The 14274-nt window shown below is 37.3% G+C and overlaps 2 protein-coding genes across 5 annotated transcripts; both read left to right on the forward strand.

Moving 5' to 3' along the window:
- The first annotated feature begins 5479 nt into the window (after positions 1-5479).
- On the forward strand, positions 5480-9043 carry LOC142531200 (putative protein phosphatase 2C 10). Of its 2 annotated transcripts, none has more exons than XM_075637280.1 (6): positions 5480-5759; positions 5971-6074; positions 7233-7460; positions 7685-7961; positions 8371-8525; positions 8612-9043. In XM_075637280.1, the coding sequence occupies exons 2-6, from the start codon at positions 6045-6047 to the stop codon at positions 8744-8746; spliced, it is 825 nt and encodes a 274-aa protein (XP_075493395.1). In that variant the 5' UTR covers positions 5480-5759; positions 5971-6044; the 3' UTR covers positions 8747-9043. The 2 variants fall into 2 exon arrangements, with proteins under 2 accessions (XP_075493395.1, XP_075493394.1); XM_075637279.1 differs by having other exon boundaries at positions 5481-5843.
- Positions 9044-9643: 600 nt separating this feature from the next.
- LOC142531981 (cell division control protein 48 homolog C-like) lies at positions 9644-13375 on the forward strand. 3 transcript variants are annotated; one of them, XM_075638277.1, is made up of 11 exons: positions 9644-10500; positions 10606-11095; positions 11194-11333; positions 11408-11494; positions 11708-11857; positions 11977-12093; positions 12182-12286; positions 12436-12501; positions 12611-12675; positions 12789-12982; positions 13072-13375. In XM_075638277.1, the coding sequence occupies exons 2-10, from the start codon at positions 11023-11025 to the stop codon at positions 12832-12834; spliced, it is 849 nt and encodes a 282-aa protein (XP_075494392.1). In that variant the 5' UTR covers positions 9644-10500; positions 10606-11022; the 3' UTR covers positions 12835-12982; positions 13072-13375. The 3 variants fall into 3 exon arrangements, with proteins under 3 accessions (XP_075494392.1, XP_075494393.1, XP_075494391.1); XM_075638278.1 differs by having other exon boundaries at positions 9644-9880; XM_075638276.1 differs by having other exon boundaries at positions 9644-11095; positions 13063-13375.
- Positions 13376-14274: the final 899 nt, after the last annotated feature.

The following is a 14274-nucleotide window of genomic DNA, read 5'->3' on the forward strand; positions in this document are numbered from 1 at the left end:
CAATTTGAATTCCTCCTGGTTAAAGCTCTTTGACACATATAAAGCACAATCAAGAAAGGAAGCATCACAATGTTTTTTCAGACAGTACCAAAATGAAGTATTTTTCCAAATATCCTTAATAGCCAAACAGAAAAGAAGACAATGACTAGTAGATGCATAATGAAAATTGCACAGCGAGCATGACCCATGGGTTGGAATATGATGAGAGAGCAAATTAACCTCAGTCGGAATAATGTCTCTGGAAGCTTTCCACATAAATATACGAACTTTCGGTGGTAATCTGAGTTTCCAAATCTTCCGCCACCAAGTGCCAAGAGGCTGCCGAGAATTAAAAGGTGGAGTTTCCCAGCTTCCAGTCTCCAAATGGTACCCATCTTTAACCGAATATTTTCCATTCTTGCTCCCAGACCAAAATCGTATATCATCACAGCCCTGTCTGTGAAGCGGAATATTGAGGATAGCATCAATCTCATGTATAGGAAAGCATTGCCTAACCATAAACTCGTTCCATGTCCCCGTTCCAGAAGTAAAGTGCGACACTCGAAGTTGATTATCTCTAGAATGATGTAAACTGCTATGAAAGGATGGAATCGTCGGGATCCAAGGGTCTGCAAATGTCCGAATACTCTGACCATTCCCTACTCGCCAACACAACCCCCTCTGAATAATTTCTCTATTCCACAACATCGATCGCCAAACATATGATGGATTTGAGCCCACTCCTGCCTGCATAATATCTGAATTTTTAAAATACCTGCCTTTGAGAACTCAGGGCCACCAAAGAATTGGGTGACTGAATGACTCTCCAAATTTGTTTTGCTAACAAGGATTTGTTGAAAGCTACCAAACTTCGAAAGCCCATACCTCCCACACTCTTGGGTTTACTCCAGGATTTAATTTTTTGCTCAACCAGTTCTCTCAAATAACCAAATTGTAATCGTTTTCGGCGCACTGAGAATGTCGGTAGTCCCAAATAAATATCATGGCCGTGCACCATCGGTACATCCATAACATCCATAATATTAGTTATTGTGTGTGAACATGTGCTTGGACTAAAAGTAGGAGCAGATTTATCAAAATTTACCACTTGGCCGGATGCTTTCTCATACAGATTAAGACAGTTCCGAACTTGTATACTGTCCTCACGAGTCGCCTTGAAGAATATCAGACTATCATCTGCAAAAAATAAATGAGAGATTACAGGACATGTATTTGCAATTCTAACTCCCCGGATCAAATTTCGTTCCACTGCCTTAGCGAAGAGGTGTGACAATCCTTGAGCACATAACACAAATAAATATGGAGAGAGGGGATCCCCTTGTCTCAAACCCCTGCCCTGGATGGTTTGAGCATACCAAATATAGAGTGATTAATACGGAAAGAGTAAGTCACAGAAGTCACACATCTCATGATTAGCTTGACCCATTGTTCTGCAAACCCCAATTTAATCATCATATTCTGCAAGAAAATCCATTTTACCCTATCATAAGCTTTACTCATATCCAGTTTGAGAGCTGCATAGCCTGTCTTAGCCTTGCGGTTAGAACGAATCCAATGCATACATTCAAAGCCCACAATAACATTATCAAGAATAAGTCTACCGGGAATGAACGCACTTTGAAAATGATCAATGACCTTATCCAAGACAGGTCTGAATCTATTTGTGATAGCTCAAGACACGATTTTATAACATGTATTGCACATGCTGATAGGACGAAAATCCTTTAATGACAGTGGTTCTTGAATTTTTGAGATAAGAGTAATAAGTGTGGCATTCCAATCAAAAAGATATTTCTGCTCATTGAAAATAAGAAAAGTAGATTGAGTGACGTCATTACCGATCAGTGGCCAAAACTTTTGATAAAAGAGGGCTGTGAATCCATCAATCCCCGGAGCCTTAGAAGGATGCATATCGAAAACTGCTCTACGAACTTCATCAGCTGTGAAAGGTGCACAAAGAGTTTCATTCATTTGGTCTCCTATGACTGGTTCGGAACAATCCAGCACTTTTGCAATATCCTCAGAAGATGGATTGGAAGAGTTGAAAAGATTGCGAAAATAATCTTCAGTGATATTTTTCATGTCTTTAAAATCAGAACACCATTCTCCATTCTTGTTCAGTATTCCCTTAATAAGATTTCTTCTTTGACGCTTAGATGCTGAAGCATGAAAGAATTTAGTGTTGCGATCACCGGACTGTAACCAATTAACCCGAGCATGTTGATTCCAATGTAGTTCTTCCTGGTACGATAGTCGTTCAATCCTTCTCTCCATCTCGTCGATACGATCATGATTATTTTGAATGTGGTCAGAAGTTATTAAACTATCGAGCTCCTTATGCAGCTCACGTAATGTTCGACCAATATGATCAAATTTAGTCCCTGCCCAAGTAGAAAGTGTCCTGCTGCATCTGTAGAGTCTCTGAGGCAGAGAATAATCTCCTTGAGAGCCTTCCCAACTATTAGTAACAATGGTTGTAAAATCCTCTTCCAAAAACCACTTGTGCTCAAAAGTAAAACGCTTTGGGGAAATGTGTAAATTAAATGATGAAACCGGTCTCAATTGTACTGCAACTGGTCTATGGTCAGAACCGAAGAAACCTAAGTTCTCCACTACTGCCTCAGGGAATGTTGAATGCCACCCATAATTACAGATATACCGATCAAGCCGTGCGAAAATCAAGGCATCACCCTTTCGTCTGTTACACCAAGTGAATCTGTCTCCACGAGCTGGAATATCACATAAGCCACAATCATCAAGAGTATTTGAAAATTCAGTCATCTGGGCATTAGCCCTCAACATACCCCCAAATTTTTCTGAATCAAACAAGATTTCATTAAAGTCTCCTCCAACTAACCAAGGTAAGGAGTTAAGCTCATGAATTCTTGCTAGCCTCCTAAGAAGTTGCCATGATTGAGTACGCATTGATGTAACAGGGTTCCCATAAAAACCTGTAAACCTCCACTGTGTCGAACCCTCCTTAACCAGACAATCAATATGTCCTGCTGAAAAAGATTGAATGGAAACAGATAGAGGGGCACGCCACAATAATATCAAACCTCCCTTACGACGCGAGCTATTAACTACAAATAAGCCTTCAGACTGAAGCCAACTTGACCACCATCGACATTGTGAAGTGGTTAATTTAGTTTCTGAAACGAAAAATAAAGATGGGTCTCTTATGGCAATGAGCCTTTTTAATTCACGGATTGCATGTTGGTTCCCAAGCCCCCGTGCATTCCATACCAAGCAATTCATTGGGAGTGGCGGGGCTGAACCGCAGCCTCCGCCAGACTACTAGTATTGTTCAAACCTGAATCCATAACAGTGCGTGGACGTTTCGAAGCTTCAAGAGTCTCATGTGGGAGCATCACTCGTTTTCCTTTATCCAGAGGTGTCAAATTTTCAGAGCTTCCTAAGTTGGTATTTGAATTTGCCCTGGCCATGCGTTTCCATTTTTTCTTTTGTACACTTGGGATGACTTGCATTTCAGTAGTTAACAATGATTCCCGTACAGAACATATCACACCCATTTTCTCAGTTGCAGTATTAGTAGACATCATATTTTTGGGGCTGATTCGGTAGTAATACCACTAAATTATCGTCCGTCTCACTCACTTTTCTCCCTTGAAGATTCTGTTCCAATAGGAGGAAAATTTGTTGGAGCCGGAATCGTGAGTGCATTTATTTCATCTGAATACGGGTAATCTGCCGAAGGAGAACCATTATTAGTATTAGATTTAGATCTAGGATAATTGGCTTTCCTCTCCCTTGAGATCGAAGAAGCTCGAAGCCAATTACCAAATGGAAGATTAGAGCTATCCTCCGCATGTGCTTCACAATCTCTCTGGACATGCCCAAGTTTACAACAATTATAGCAGAAGTTCGGTAGTTTTTCATATAGAAGGATGATACAAATATCCTCTTGTTCTTGCTCGGATCGAACCCAAAGGCATTGACGCAGAGGTTCGTTGATATTTAAAGAGACACGGATACGAGCATATCTACCAGCGCAACTTCCTTCATCCCCTTCATCCACCTCCATTACCGTTCCCAATTTCGACCCCAGATTGCGGAGAATCGCTGACTGCATAAACGCTAGAGGAACATTGTGACATTGTACCCAAACTGAAATTTCATCAAATACCAAATCAACAGCTTTTTGTAAACCTGATGGGACTTCAAAGATTGCCATATCCTTAAAAAAAACCAAGGCCCATCCAAAAGAGAGTGACGGCGATCAATAAGAGAAGCAAAATGAAAGAGAAATATATTTTCCCCACTTACTTCGATCTGAATGGGTTTCTTCGCTTGTAAGATGCGGGGCATTTGCACACGAAAAGTCTCTCTGTTGACAGCTTTAGATGAGAAGATCTTACAAACTAGACATGAATCCAGCCGGTTTTTACCTATTGAAGCCAAGTCCTCTGGAATAACAATTGGATCTTTTTTGTTGTTTGAAGATATTTGCAGAGATCGAACACGTCTGGCTATTTCATCCGGATCCATGATAATAAACTCACTGGGTTAGTAACCAGTAGCATCACCTATCCACCGACAGGAACACAACTCCCATTGAAGCCCGAAGAAGGAACTTGCAAGAGAGAGAGAAAAAATGGAGACCCAAAAGGGAAGAACGTTAGAATCAAAAGAAGGGGAGTTACTATACATCTTTGTTAACTTGACTAAAAACACTATAAACCAATTTGATTTTTTTGTCTCTATCAAGATTTTCCTAAGTTTCGATTCATCGTACTTCTTCCAAAAGTCAAAATTTAAAGTTCTTTCACACGTAACTTTGCCAATGCTTTGATCATTATTATACAATTTTATACATGCAATATATCTATATATGATGTAGCCAAAAATTATGATTATCCGAACTACTCTACTGGTTCGTAATCGGGTCCTCCAAGTAGTTGGTGGAGAAAAATCTTTGTGGGCTATCAGCTCAGAGGCGCCGAGGTAGACACTCTGACGCTCAAGTTAGGAAATAATTCCTAGATCGTAATTGAGAGCTAAAAGGTTTAAGTATCCAAAAATCCTCTCTTGAATAATGAGAATACTCTCTTATTTATAGATTTTTTTGGAGGGTGTTTAGTGGGCTTGAGCTTTTATAATTAATTGTGGGCTTGGACTTTTATAATTAATTTGAGAGGTTTTAAAATTAACTGTGGGCTTGAACTTTTATAATTAATTTGAGCCCCATTACCCATAAATATATATATATATATATATATGTATGTATATATTATTATAAAGAGAAAAGTAGGATGGGCACCAAGAAAGCAAAAGGTAGTTCCATTGGGATTGAAAAATTCTCCAGCTAAACCAAGGAATATTAATAATTTTTTTCTTTCAAAAAGGGTTGATATAAAATTTGATAATGGTTGTAAAACAGGATTAAAAGCAAGGTTCCATGTTGAAAAAAGTACTTCAGCGGAGCTCTTTTAATCCCAAAGCCTCCGTAAAAATTAAATTCAAGAAACAAATAAACAATGTCTCGTAACATCTTGCTTACAAGAGAATAATAAAGGAAACAGTTGAGATTACAAAGTCAACGCGGGGGGAGCCCAAAGCCCAAAGCTTTGGTCTTTCGGCAGCCATTCTTGCCTCCACACCAGCTAATCTATGACCCATTTTCCTCGCATATCCACTATTCCTACCCTTTATTGTTTTTCTTGAATTTTCAGTCCCCGTGTAGTTTTTTGTATATAGATTCGTGTTGATAAGCCCAGAAAATTTTCTTGGAGGATCAGGTTTAAAGTCATTCTGTAATTCATTTAAATAGTTTCCACATACTTCGATCCTTTGGACTTCTTGGCTTGGAGAGAAGTGGATCGGTATGTTGAATCTTTTTCTGGAATGCCCTTGTACAGATTTTGTCTTTAATTTATCTAAATCTTGAATTTGTTGTTGTTTTTGGTCTGTGATTGTTGATGATCTAGATTTCTTCATTCATGTTTGCAGGGTGTGGATTTTTGCTCCTGTAACTAGATGGTACATGTTTGATTTGGAGAGAAGGGTGAATTGTTCACTGATTCATGGATAATTTTTGCTGTTTCACCTCAAAGGTTAGGTTTCTTTATCTTTTGTCCGTGTTTTAAGCTTTTTAAACGATTGATGATCTTGGAATTGATGTCTACTTGCATATTTGTCGATTTTTGAAGTTAAGGTGGATCAGATAATTAATTTAGGGAGGTAACTTTATGTCTGGGAATCTTAATGTTCAAGGATTGACTGTCCTTGCTGGTGTACGCATGATCTGAGTTTTGATGGATTATGTGCTTACACTTGCCTCATAGTTGTTAGAGACTTAAAGGCACATAGATATCGTGTAGCATGGAGCAACGTGTAAGGCGAGACACTAGATTTATCGAAGCTAAGCTATACAAGGAACAAAATAACAGAATTTAAATATTTTAAGAAAATTTCGTCTCATGTATCATTCGGCATGCAATTTGCGAGTTGTTGAATGAATAATTAAATAATAATCTCTGGCCTATAAGTTAAGTTGAGTTACTATTGCCTTCCCATTCAGATTGAGTTTTCCTTCCGTACCTTTTTAAGGCGCGCCTGTGTGCACTTTGAGCCTTTAAAGCAGCCAAGGCTCATACTTTACATCCAAAGCATTTGGTTTATTCCAGGTTTGAGCTTTGGCTTGTATCTAATCACAACGACTGAGCCTTACTGCAGCTTTAGGTTACGTGCACGCCTTTGTCATGTTGACATGATTAAGGATTCAACGGATTTGCTTTTGAGTTCATGTATATCATAAAGCTACAAAATTGTGGACTTGTAATCATATAGGCCACAAATTGGATGAAACATCTGTTGATTTCATTTTGAGATCTGATGCTTGATTCAAGTTTGCTCACAATCCAATATTTGTGATTTCATTAAATGTTAATTTGCGAAGGAACCTTCAAGTATCACACCAGTAGTTTTCTCTGAATTTTGAGTTTAATCTATTGTAAATTTGCACCCCATTTTCTTCCCTTTATATTGACCACAAAAGTTTAGTCGGGACGCGGATGTGGTTACTCAGAACAACAAATTAAAACTTGAGTGTTTTACAGAAAATTTATGTGGTACCGGAGGAAGTTTGGAACTTGAGGTAGACGGTGACCAGAGTTTAACTAACTTAAAAATCTCTCCACTTATTTTCTAGATATTGTATTGTTTGGGCTCGTTTTTAGACTTTAGTTAAAAATTCTTCTTTTCTTCCGCAGAGTTCTTCATTTGGCTCTGGCAAGGGAAGAAGCAATCTTGGGCCTGTCAAGTATGGAGTCAGTTTAGTAAAAGGGAAGGCAAATCATCCTATGGAGGATTTCCATGTGGCTAAATTTGTGCAGTTTCAACGCCGCGAGCTAGGGCTATTCTCTATTTATGATGGCCATCTTGGAGATAGCGTGCCAGCATACTTACAGAAGCATTTGTTTTCAAACATCTTGAAGGAGGTTAGCTGCTTTGTCAAAGAAGTCGAATCTTTGGCTTTTACATCCATAATTATATGTATTAGTTGTCCTTGATTTTAAAAAAGACGACAGAACTTGCATTTGGTCTCTTACTGTTGAATATACACCATTATCTTAAATCGTTGGTTTTTGTTGCTACTAACTTATTATTCAGTTTGTATAAAATCCATCTAAGGGTTTTATGTCCACGTGTTGCATGGTTGCAGGAGGAGTTTTGGGCAGATACTGGCAGGTCTATAGCAAAAGCATACGAGAGAACGGATCAGGCGATTCTCTCACACAATCCCGAGCTGGGTAGAGGTGGGTCCACTGCTGTAAATGCGATTCTTATCGACTGCAGACGGCTTTGGGTGGCCAATGTTGGAGATTCACGAGCAGTGCTTTCCAGGAGGGGACAAGCTATACAGATGACTATTGATCACGAGCCGAACGCTGAGAGGGACGACATCGAGAACAGAGGCGGATTTGTCTCCAACATGCCTGGTACTACTGGCTACCTATGACTTGAAAAAGAACAGTTTTAAGTGTACCAACTCTTTTTTTGTTGATTATCTATTGGCCATCGTGCTTGCAGAGTGGATGGGAGGATCTTGGAAACTGAATCTTGCTTTGAACAATTTTTTTTTTGCTAATTTTACCAAAATTTTTATTTCCCGACCTTAATGTTTTATTTCTATATAGCTGAAGAAATCGTACATGTACAAATTTTGAGTACATGTAGAAAACTATGCTCTGGCTTCCCTGAAATCTGAATTTCTTGTGGAGAAAATATATATTGCATTTCAGTGCAACATCCTCCTTTCAGAATTTACAGGTTTTCTTTGAGTGTGTTCTTCATCTCTTTACGCTCCATATCGATAGCATAGCTAAGTTGATAGACATATACTAACAGGAGATGTTGCAAGAGTAAACGGGCAGTTAGCCGTTTCTCGTGCATTTGGAGATAAGAACTTAAAGTCGCACCTACGATCCGACCCTGACGTCACAAATACTGATGTTGATAATGAAACCGAGCTCCTCATTCTTGCCAGCGATGGCTTATGGAAGGTCTCCGCCCCCCCCACCCTTGAGTCTACTATCCTCTTCGCAAATTTTGTTTATTGATTCTCAAAACATATCCACTCCATTTCCAGGTGATGTCGAATCAAGAAGCTGTAGATATTGCAAAGAAGATAAAAGATCCACAGAAGGCGGCCAAACAATTGGCTGTGGAAGCTCTGAATCGAGACAGTAAAGATGATATCTCCTGCATCGTTGTCCGGTTCTAGACGTTGAAACAGAAGCTTTTTGTATGTTGTTGGTGTTGCAAATGGAAAATGATAGACTACATATGTTTGCAATGTCACATAAACCATGGAACTCAAAAATGATCGATGGGATTGTATCTATGTGGCGATTGGACAGAAAGATCGATATCAGCTTCTGTAATGTTAAGTAATTATAGGTGTTGTCATGCTGTTTTACTTTTCATGTTTTATTTCTTATGTGTAGATTTCAACATCGTTTGTCTTTAATTTGCATGAAGAATTTGAAAGTTGAGTGTATTTTCAATTATTAATTTCAAGCACATTTTTTTTAATCTTATTTTGATTTATTTTCATTATCTTTAAAAAGCTGGTGTGCATATCTTTCAGTATAAGAAATGAACGATAAACCGAAGCTTAACTTCACCGTTTGCACCCGAGAAATCTACTGTAGTAGTTTGAGTTTGAGTTCGAGCTCCCAAAAATGAATGTAACTTGTATCTATATAATATAATATTGAATAAACACTACAAGAAAATCTACATTTAACCACACTCCAAAGAAAACGATTTTACGAAAAACTGTTGTCTTTTTTATTTTAACAATTGTTTTAATGAAAACGGTTGTATTTGTGCGTTTTTTTTTATCAAAGACACAGACAACAGTTTTTCAAAACTATTGTCTATAAACAGATTTTTTTGTGGCTACGACAACAATTTTTAAAAAATCGTTATCTTTTAGGTGTCAACGATTTTTTTACAACGATTTTTTTTCAACCATTGTATATTAGCGGGTTTTTTTTAGTAACTACGACAACGGTTTTAAAAAATCGTTGTAAAAAATCATTGTTTTTCCACTAAAAAAAAAGCTTAATTAAAAGAAAAAAAAAAGAAAAAGAAGAAAAAAAACCATACCCAATTCTTTCCCGCCCCGTACTTAAAAGAAAGAAGAAAACCCCAACCCACTACTCCTTTTGCTCTCTCCCTCACCACGACAGCTTCCGCCGAGCGCCGCCTAGACCACCGGACAAGAAGCGTCGAGCTCAGTAAGTTCTTCCCCAATCCCCTGCACCTCTTTTCTGTACTGAATCGAGAAGAAATCGAGTGGATCCAGCCCTGTTCGAAGTTGTCGGTGCGCACGAGTTCTTCTTCGATTCCGGTGAGATCGTTTCGATTCTTGGTTCAAAGTGTGCCTTTCATTAGTTTAGATCTTGCAAGATATAGTGATACATCTCTTTGTTTTACGCCCCACACACATGTTGATTTTGGATACCCACTGTTGTTACTTACTTTAGAACTTTATAGTGCGTGTTAATCAGCGTTTTTTGATCATATAAACCCGAGACATTACACGTATGGCATTATTCCTATAATGGTTTTTTTTCCTCGAATTCAACAAGCGTGTGGATAGAAAAATCTTGAACATCAAAGATGAACAAGTTCTTGGGTTCTTGAATGTTTTCATCCGTGTGAAGAGGAAAAGAAGAGTTGCTCTATTTGATTGAGAGGAGCAAGATGTCTTGGCTCTTTTTAGCATTGATTGAGTTCTGTTTTTACAGTAAAAAAATTATTTTTTACTATAATCGTTCTTAGATTGTTTCCCTGGTTGTCTCAGAATGGTTTGTGGAAGGTGTTGATCTTGTTTCCTGTATGTATAGGTGTTACACAAAATATTTCCACTTCTTGCTTGCTTTATTGCCATTCTTGATCCATTTCCCCCCTACTTGCTGTGTTGTTCAAAGTGTACCTTTCATTAGTTTAGATCTTGCATGATGACAGGTTTTTCATTCAAATGCATTTTTACATCTAAGATAAGCAATGCTCCAAACTTGAATATTCTAAGAAAAATATACATGACTGTGTTTAGTGGGGAATACAATTCAGACTTGCGAAGGCCTAAAAAGTTGTGAGGATAGAGATGGAGAATCTATGGACCGTGTTTTGTGGGGAATCCAACTGTTCAGACAGCAACTAGATCCCTTGCGGTGCTGATTTGATTTTTCGAACACACTCTTCTTCTTGCACCGATAGTGTGTTAAGTCATTGTTTCGATATCCTGCTCTTCTTCATGATCTTATTCACTATAGTTTTCAAGAAATCATTGAAATCCTCAAATGTGAGAGCTTCCACAGTTTACAACAATGGGGAGTGGGACAGGCGAGGAAAGTCAGATATGAGGTCTCACTGTGTGGCAATGATTGAGCTTATTAGCATGGAAGTACACAAGTGATTCACCTTTTACAAATCTTAAAGATATACTATAAAAATGTAATCTGTCTAACATATTTTAGGTAAAAGTACATGGGACAATTGCTTATGTCTCTCAATCAGCTTGGATTCAATCAGGAAGCATTCGAGAAAACATTCTCTTCAGGTATAACTTCGATAACAACGAATATCAAGATACAATATATTGGTGTTCACTACTTAAGTATCTCGAGCTGCTACCTTATGGTGAACTCACTGAGATAGGAGAAAGAGGAATAAACCTTAGTGGTGGCCAAAAACAACGGATTCAGTTTGCTCGTGCTCTTTATAAGGGTGCTGATATATATCTCTTGGATGATCCATTTAGTGCTGTTGATGCACACACTGCCCTGGGTTTGTTTAACGTTAGTATGTTCCCGTTGCAAGTAGAATTTAGTTTTACGCGTTGTATGATAAAAACTCTGTTGAATCTTGGGAGGAATATGTAATTGAAGCCCTCTCAACAAAGACAAATTTGCTCGTGACTCATCAAATTGATTTTCTTCCTGCATTTGATTCTATCTTGGTGAGTTTTTCTTTAGGGAATTTTATTTGTCTGAAACTTCTTATCCACTCCTACTTCAGACCACAAATTTGTGTGTGTCTTCACAGTTCACAAAATCGGAGTACTCTCGGGAAGAAATCGATGAGCCCTGATTTATGTCCAATTCATTAATTCTCATGTACTTGCCTTTTCTTCCCCTTTGTGATGATAATCTTTCTACTGGGGTGCTTGCAGAAAGCAGCTGCAATGCTATGTCCTTTGGCTAGAGGACGATTTTCCGTTCAGACAATTGTCAAGTGGGAAGAAGTTGGAGGGCTTCTATCGCTCAAAAAAGACCTCGAAAAATACATAGTTTATCCAATAAAGGCCCTCAAAGATAATCAGGTGATGAATTTCATTTCAAGAAGTAAACTTTGCAATCGAAGTTCAGTAGGCCTAAAATCTTCAAACTTGTCATATGAGTTTGAGTAGTTTGATTTTTAAGATAGATATGTTATTTGCAGGACTTCTGTATTGATCAATGGACTGGAATTTTGCTGTATGGCCCTCCAGGCTGTGGCAAGACGCTGATTGCAAAGGCTGTTGCAAACAAAGCCGGAGCAAATTTCATTCCTTTTCAGGTAATCTTCTCCCGTAGCAAATTATGAACCTAGCACATAATTTGTTGGTTGTTGGAGTGATCTTTTTCTTTCATTCTGTATATGTTAGGGCCTTGGAATGCTATATGAAGTTGACAAGGATCTCAAATCAGCGTTGAGGAAAATGTTCGACGAGTCAAGAGCAAATACTCCATGCATACTCTTCTTTGATCACGTACGTTTTTCCCCTCGTTTTCTTCTTAACGATGTTTCAAGTGTAGATTTTCTGTATCTTGTGCATTTTCTTTGTGTGTTCCACATTAGTCGTGCCCAAATTTTGGGAAAATCTATGCATTGGTTAAATAGTTGGTTTGATGTTACTAGGTGGATGTATTCTGCATAAAGTCTGGTGAAAAAGGTGGATATGTCATGGAGCAACTTTTCAGTCAGGTTAGTGAACGCTGCTTTTGCAAACTGGTCTTTTTCCAATGGGTGTAATCTCTATCTGTATGTCTAAGGTTTGTTATGTGCTTAAAATAAAGTCTTTCTCTTATTTCAGCTACTATTGGAGCTTGAAAAGATAGAAGCAGCACGGGGTGTTTATGTCATCGGTGCCACAAATAGGTAGATATTATTGCTTCAACAAGCCTTGGGGCATTTTTTGTAAACGAGTAGCTAAAATATATTTTTGTGTTAGGTCCATTGGATAACTTTATTTTTCTTTCGATATGTTGCAGACCTGATCTTTTGGATCCAGCTCTTCTTACACAAAGGATTTCATAAAATGTTGCACGTTCCTCTCCCTTCTCCAGAGGAACGAGGATTGATCCTCAAAGCTATTGGTCCTAGGAAAAAGATAGATGCCGGGGTCGATCTTATGGCTCTTGGACAAAGATGTGAAGGTTTTAGTGGAGCGGATTTGGTTGGTCTGGTATGCACCTAACTATTTTTTTCCTTCGTATGTAGCCCATAATTATTATGTTTTTTATTGAAATTAATAAGCGCTTCTAGCAATAACAGATGGATACAGCTGCTATTTTTGCCATGGAAGAGGTGTTTTGTTTGGACAAGACCATAAAAGAGGAGCATTTCAAGAAAGCCTTAGAGAAGATCACGCCATCTGTATAAATGAATTAGGATGATCATTGGATTTAAGTAACACTCTCGTTGAACTAAACCATGAAAAAATAGTGTACAATTCTAAAAGCTCACCTTTTTTTAGCTCTTTCGACAAGAGTGAAGGATTTGAATACTTTTATTTTTTGGATTTTGCTCCCGTTTAAAAACTGATTTAGATAACAAGAGTGAAGGATTTGAACACTTTTATTTTTTGGTTAAAGCCATATGTCTTATGACTATAATGATTTTATATTTTCTTTTATATTTTAGTTATACGATTATTATTTCAAGTTGGAATTGTGCTTAAAAAAGTACAGAACTCAACAAAAAATGAAGGAACCTGTAGAAGTTTAAATAGTTAGGAACAAAGATAAGAGTAGAGGATAAAGTGGAAGAAGTTTAACAGCCTGTTTTAAATTGAACATAAAATATATGTTCATCTTAAAATCTAATCAGATATCTAATCTATAATTCTGGTATTATAGATTTGAAAATAGAGTATTCGTATGTAATTCATGGTAGCACCTATAAGGTTTTCACACTCAATATTATTGATGTTGGTGGATATGAATTTGGTAACTTTTACTTAAATATAAACCGCAATATGATTCCTTAAATAATCTGTAAGAGCACTTAAAATCTTAGTTTAATAAAAGACATTTGAAAACCTGTTAATATAGAAACGATCTCAATAGATATAAGTTGTTTTTTTATTTAAGAATTTAATCGACATATTTATGAATTTGGAAATATCAATTTTTTAAGATATTTATACATGAGAGTTAATTTAATTCGTAAGACAACCGAATATATTAGTAGAATGAGGGATTAGTAAAAGAAATTAAAGTATATGAATAAAAGTTGTTTGGAAGTCGTAGTAAGCAGAAAGCAAAGTTCAGTAGCATGTAAGCAAAAGAAATTCATAGCGAGGCAGATGATGTGTTGTAAGGAAAATAAAAAGTAAATATATAGGATTAATAAGTGGAAAGCAGTTTTCATATACGTAGATCTAATAAAATATAATCTAAAACTTTTCATAAGTTTACACATATGTTTTATAACTAAGTGTTTTCGATATTATAAGATAACAGTTGTATTATTCAT

The sequence above is a fragment of the Primulina tabacum genome, chromosome 17 (genome assembly GCF_025594145.1).
Source record: "Primulina tabacum isolate GXHZ01 chromosome 17, ASM2559414v2, whole genome shotgun sequence".
Classification (NCBI taxonomy): domain Eukaryota; kingdom Viridiplantae; phylum Streptophyta; class Magnoliopsida; order Lamiales; family Gesneriaceae; genus Primulina; species Primulina tabacum.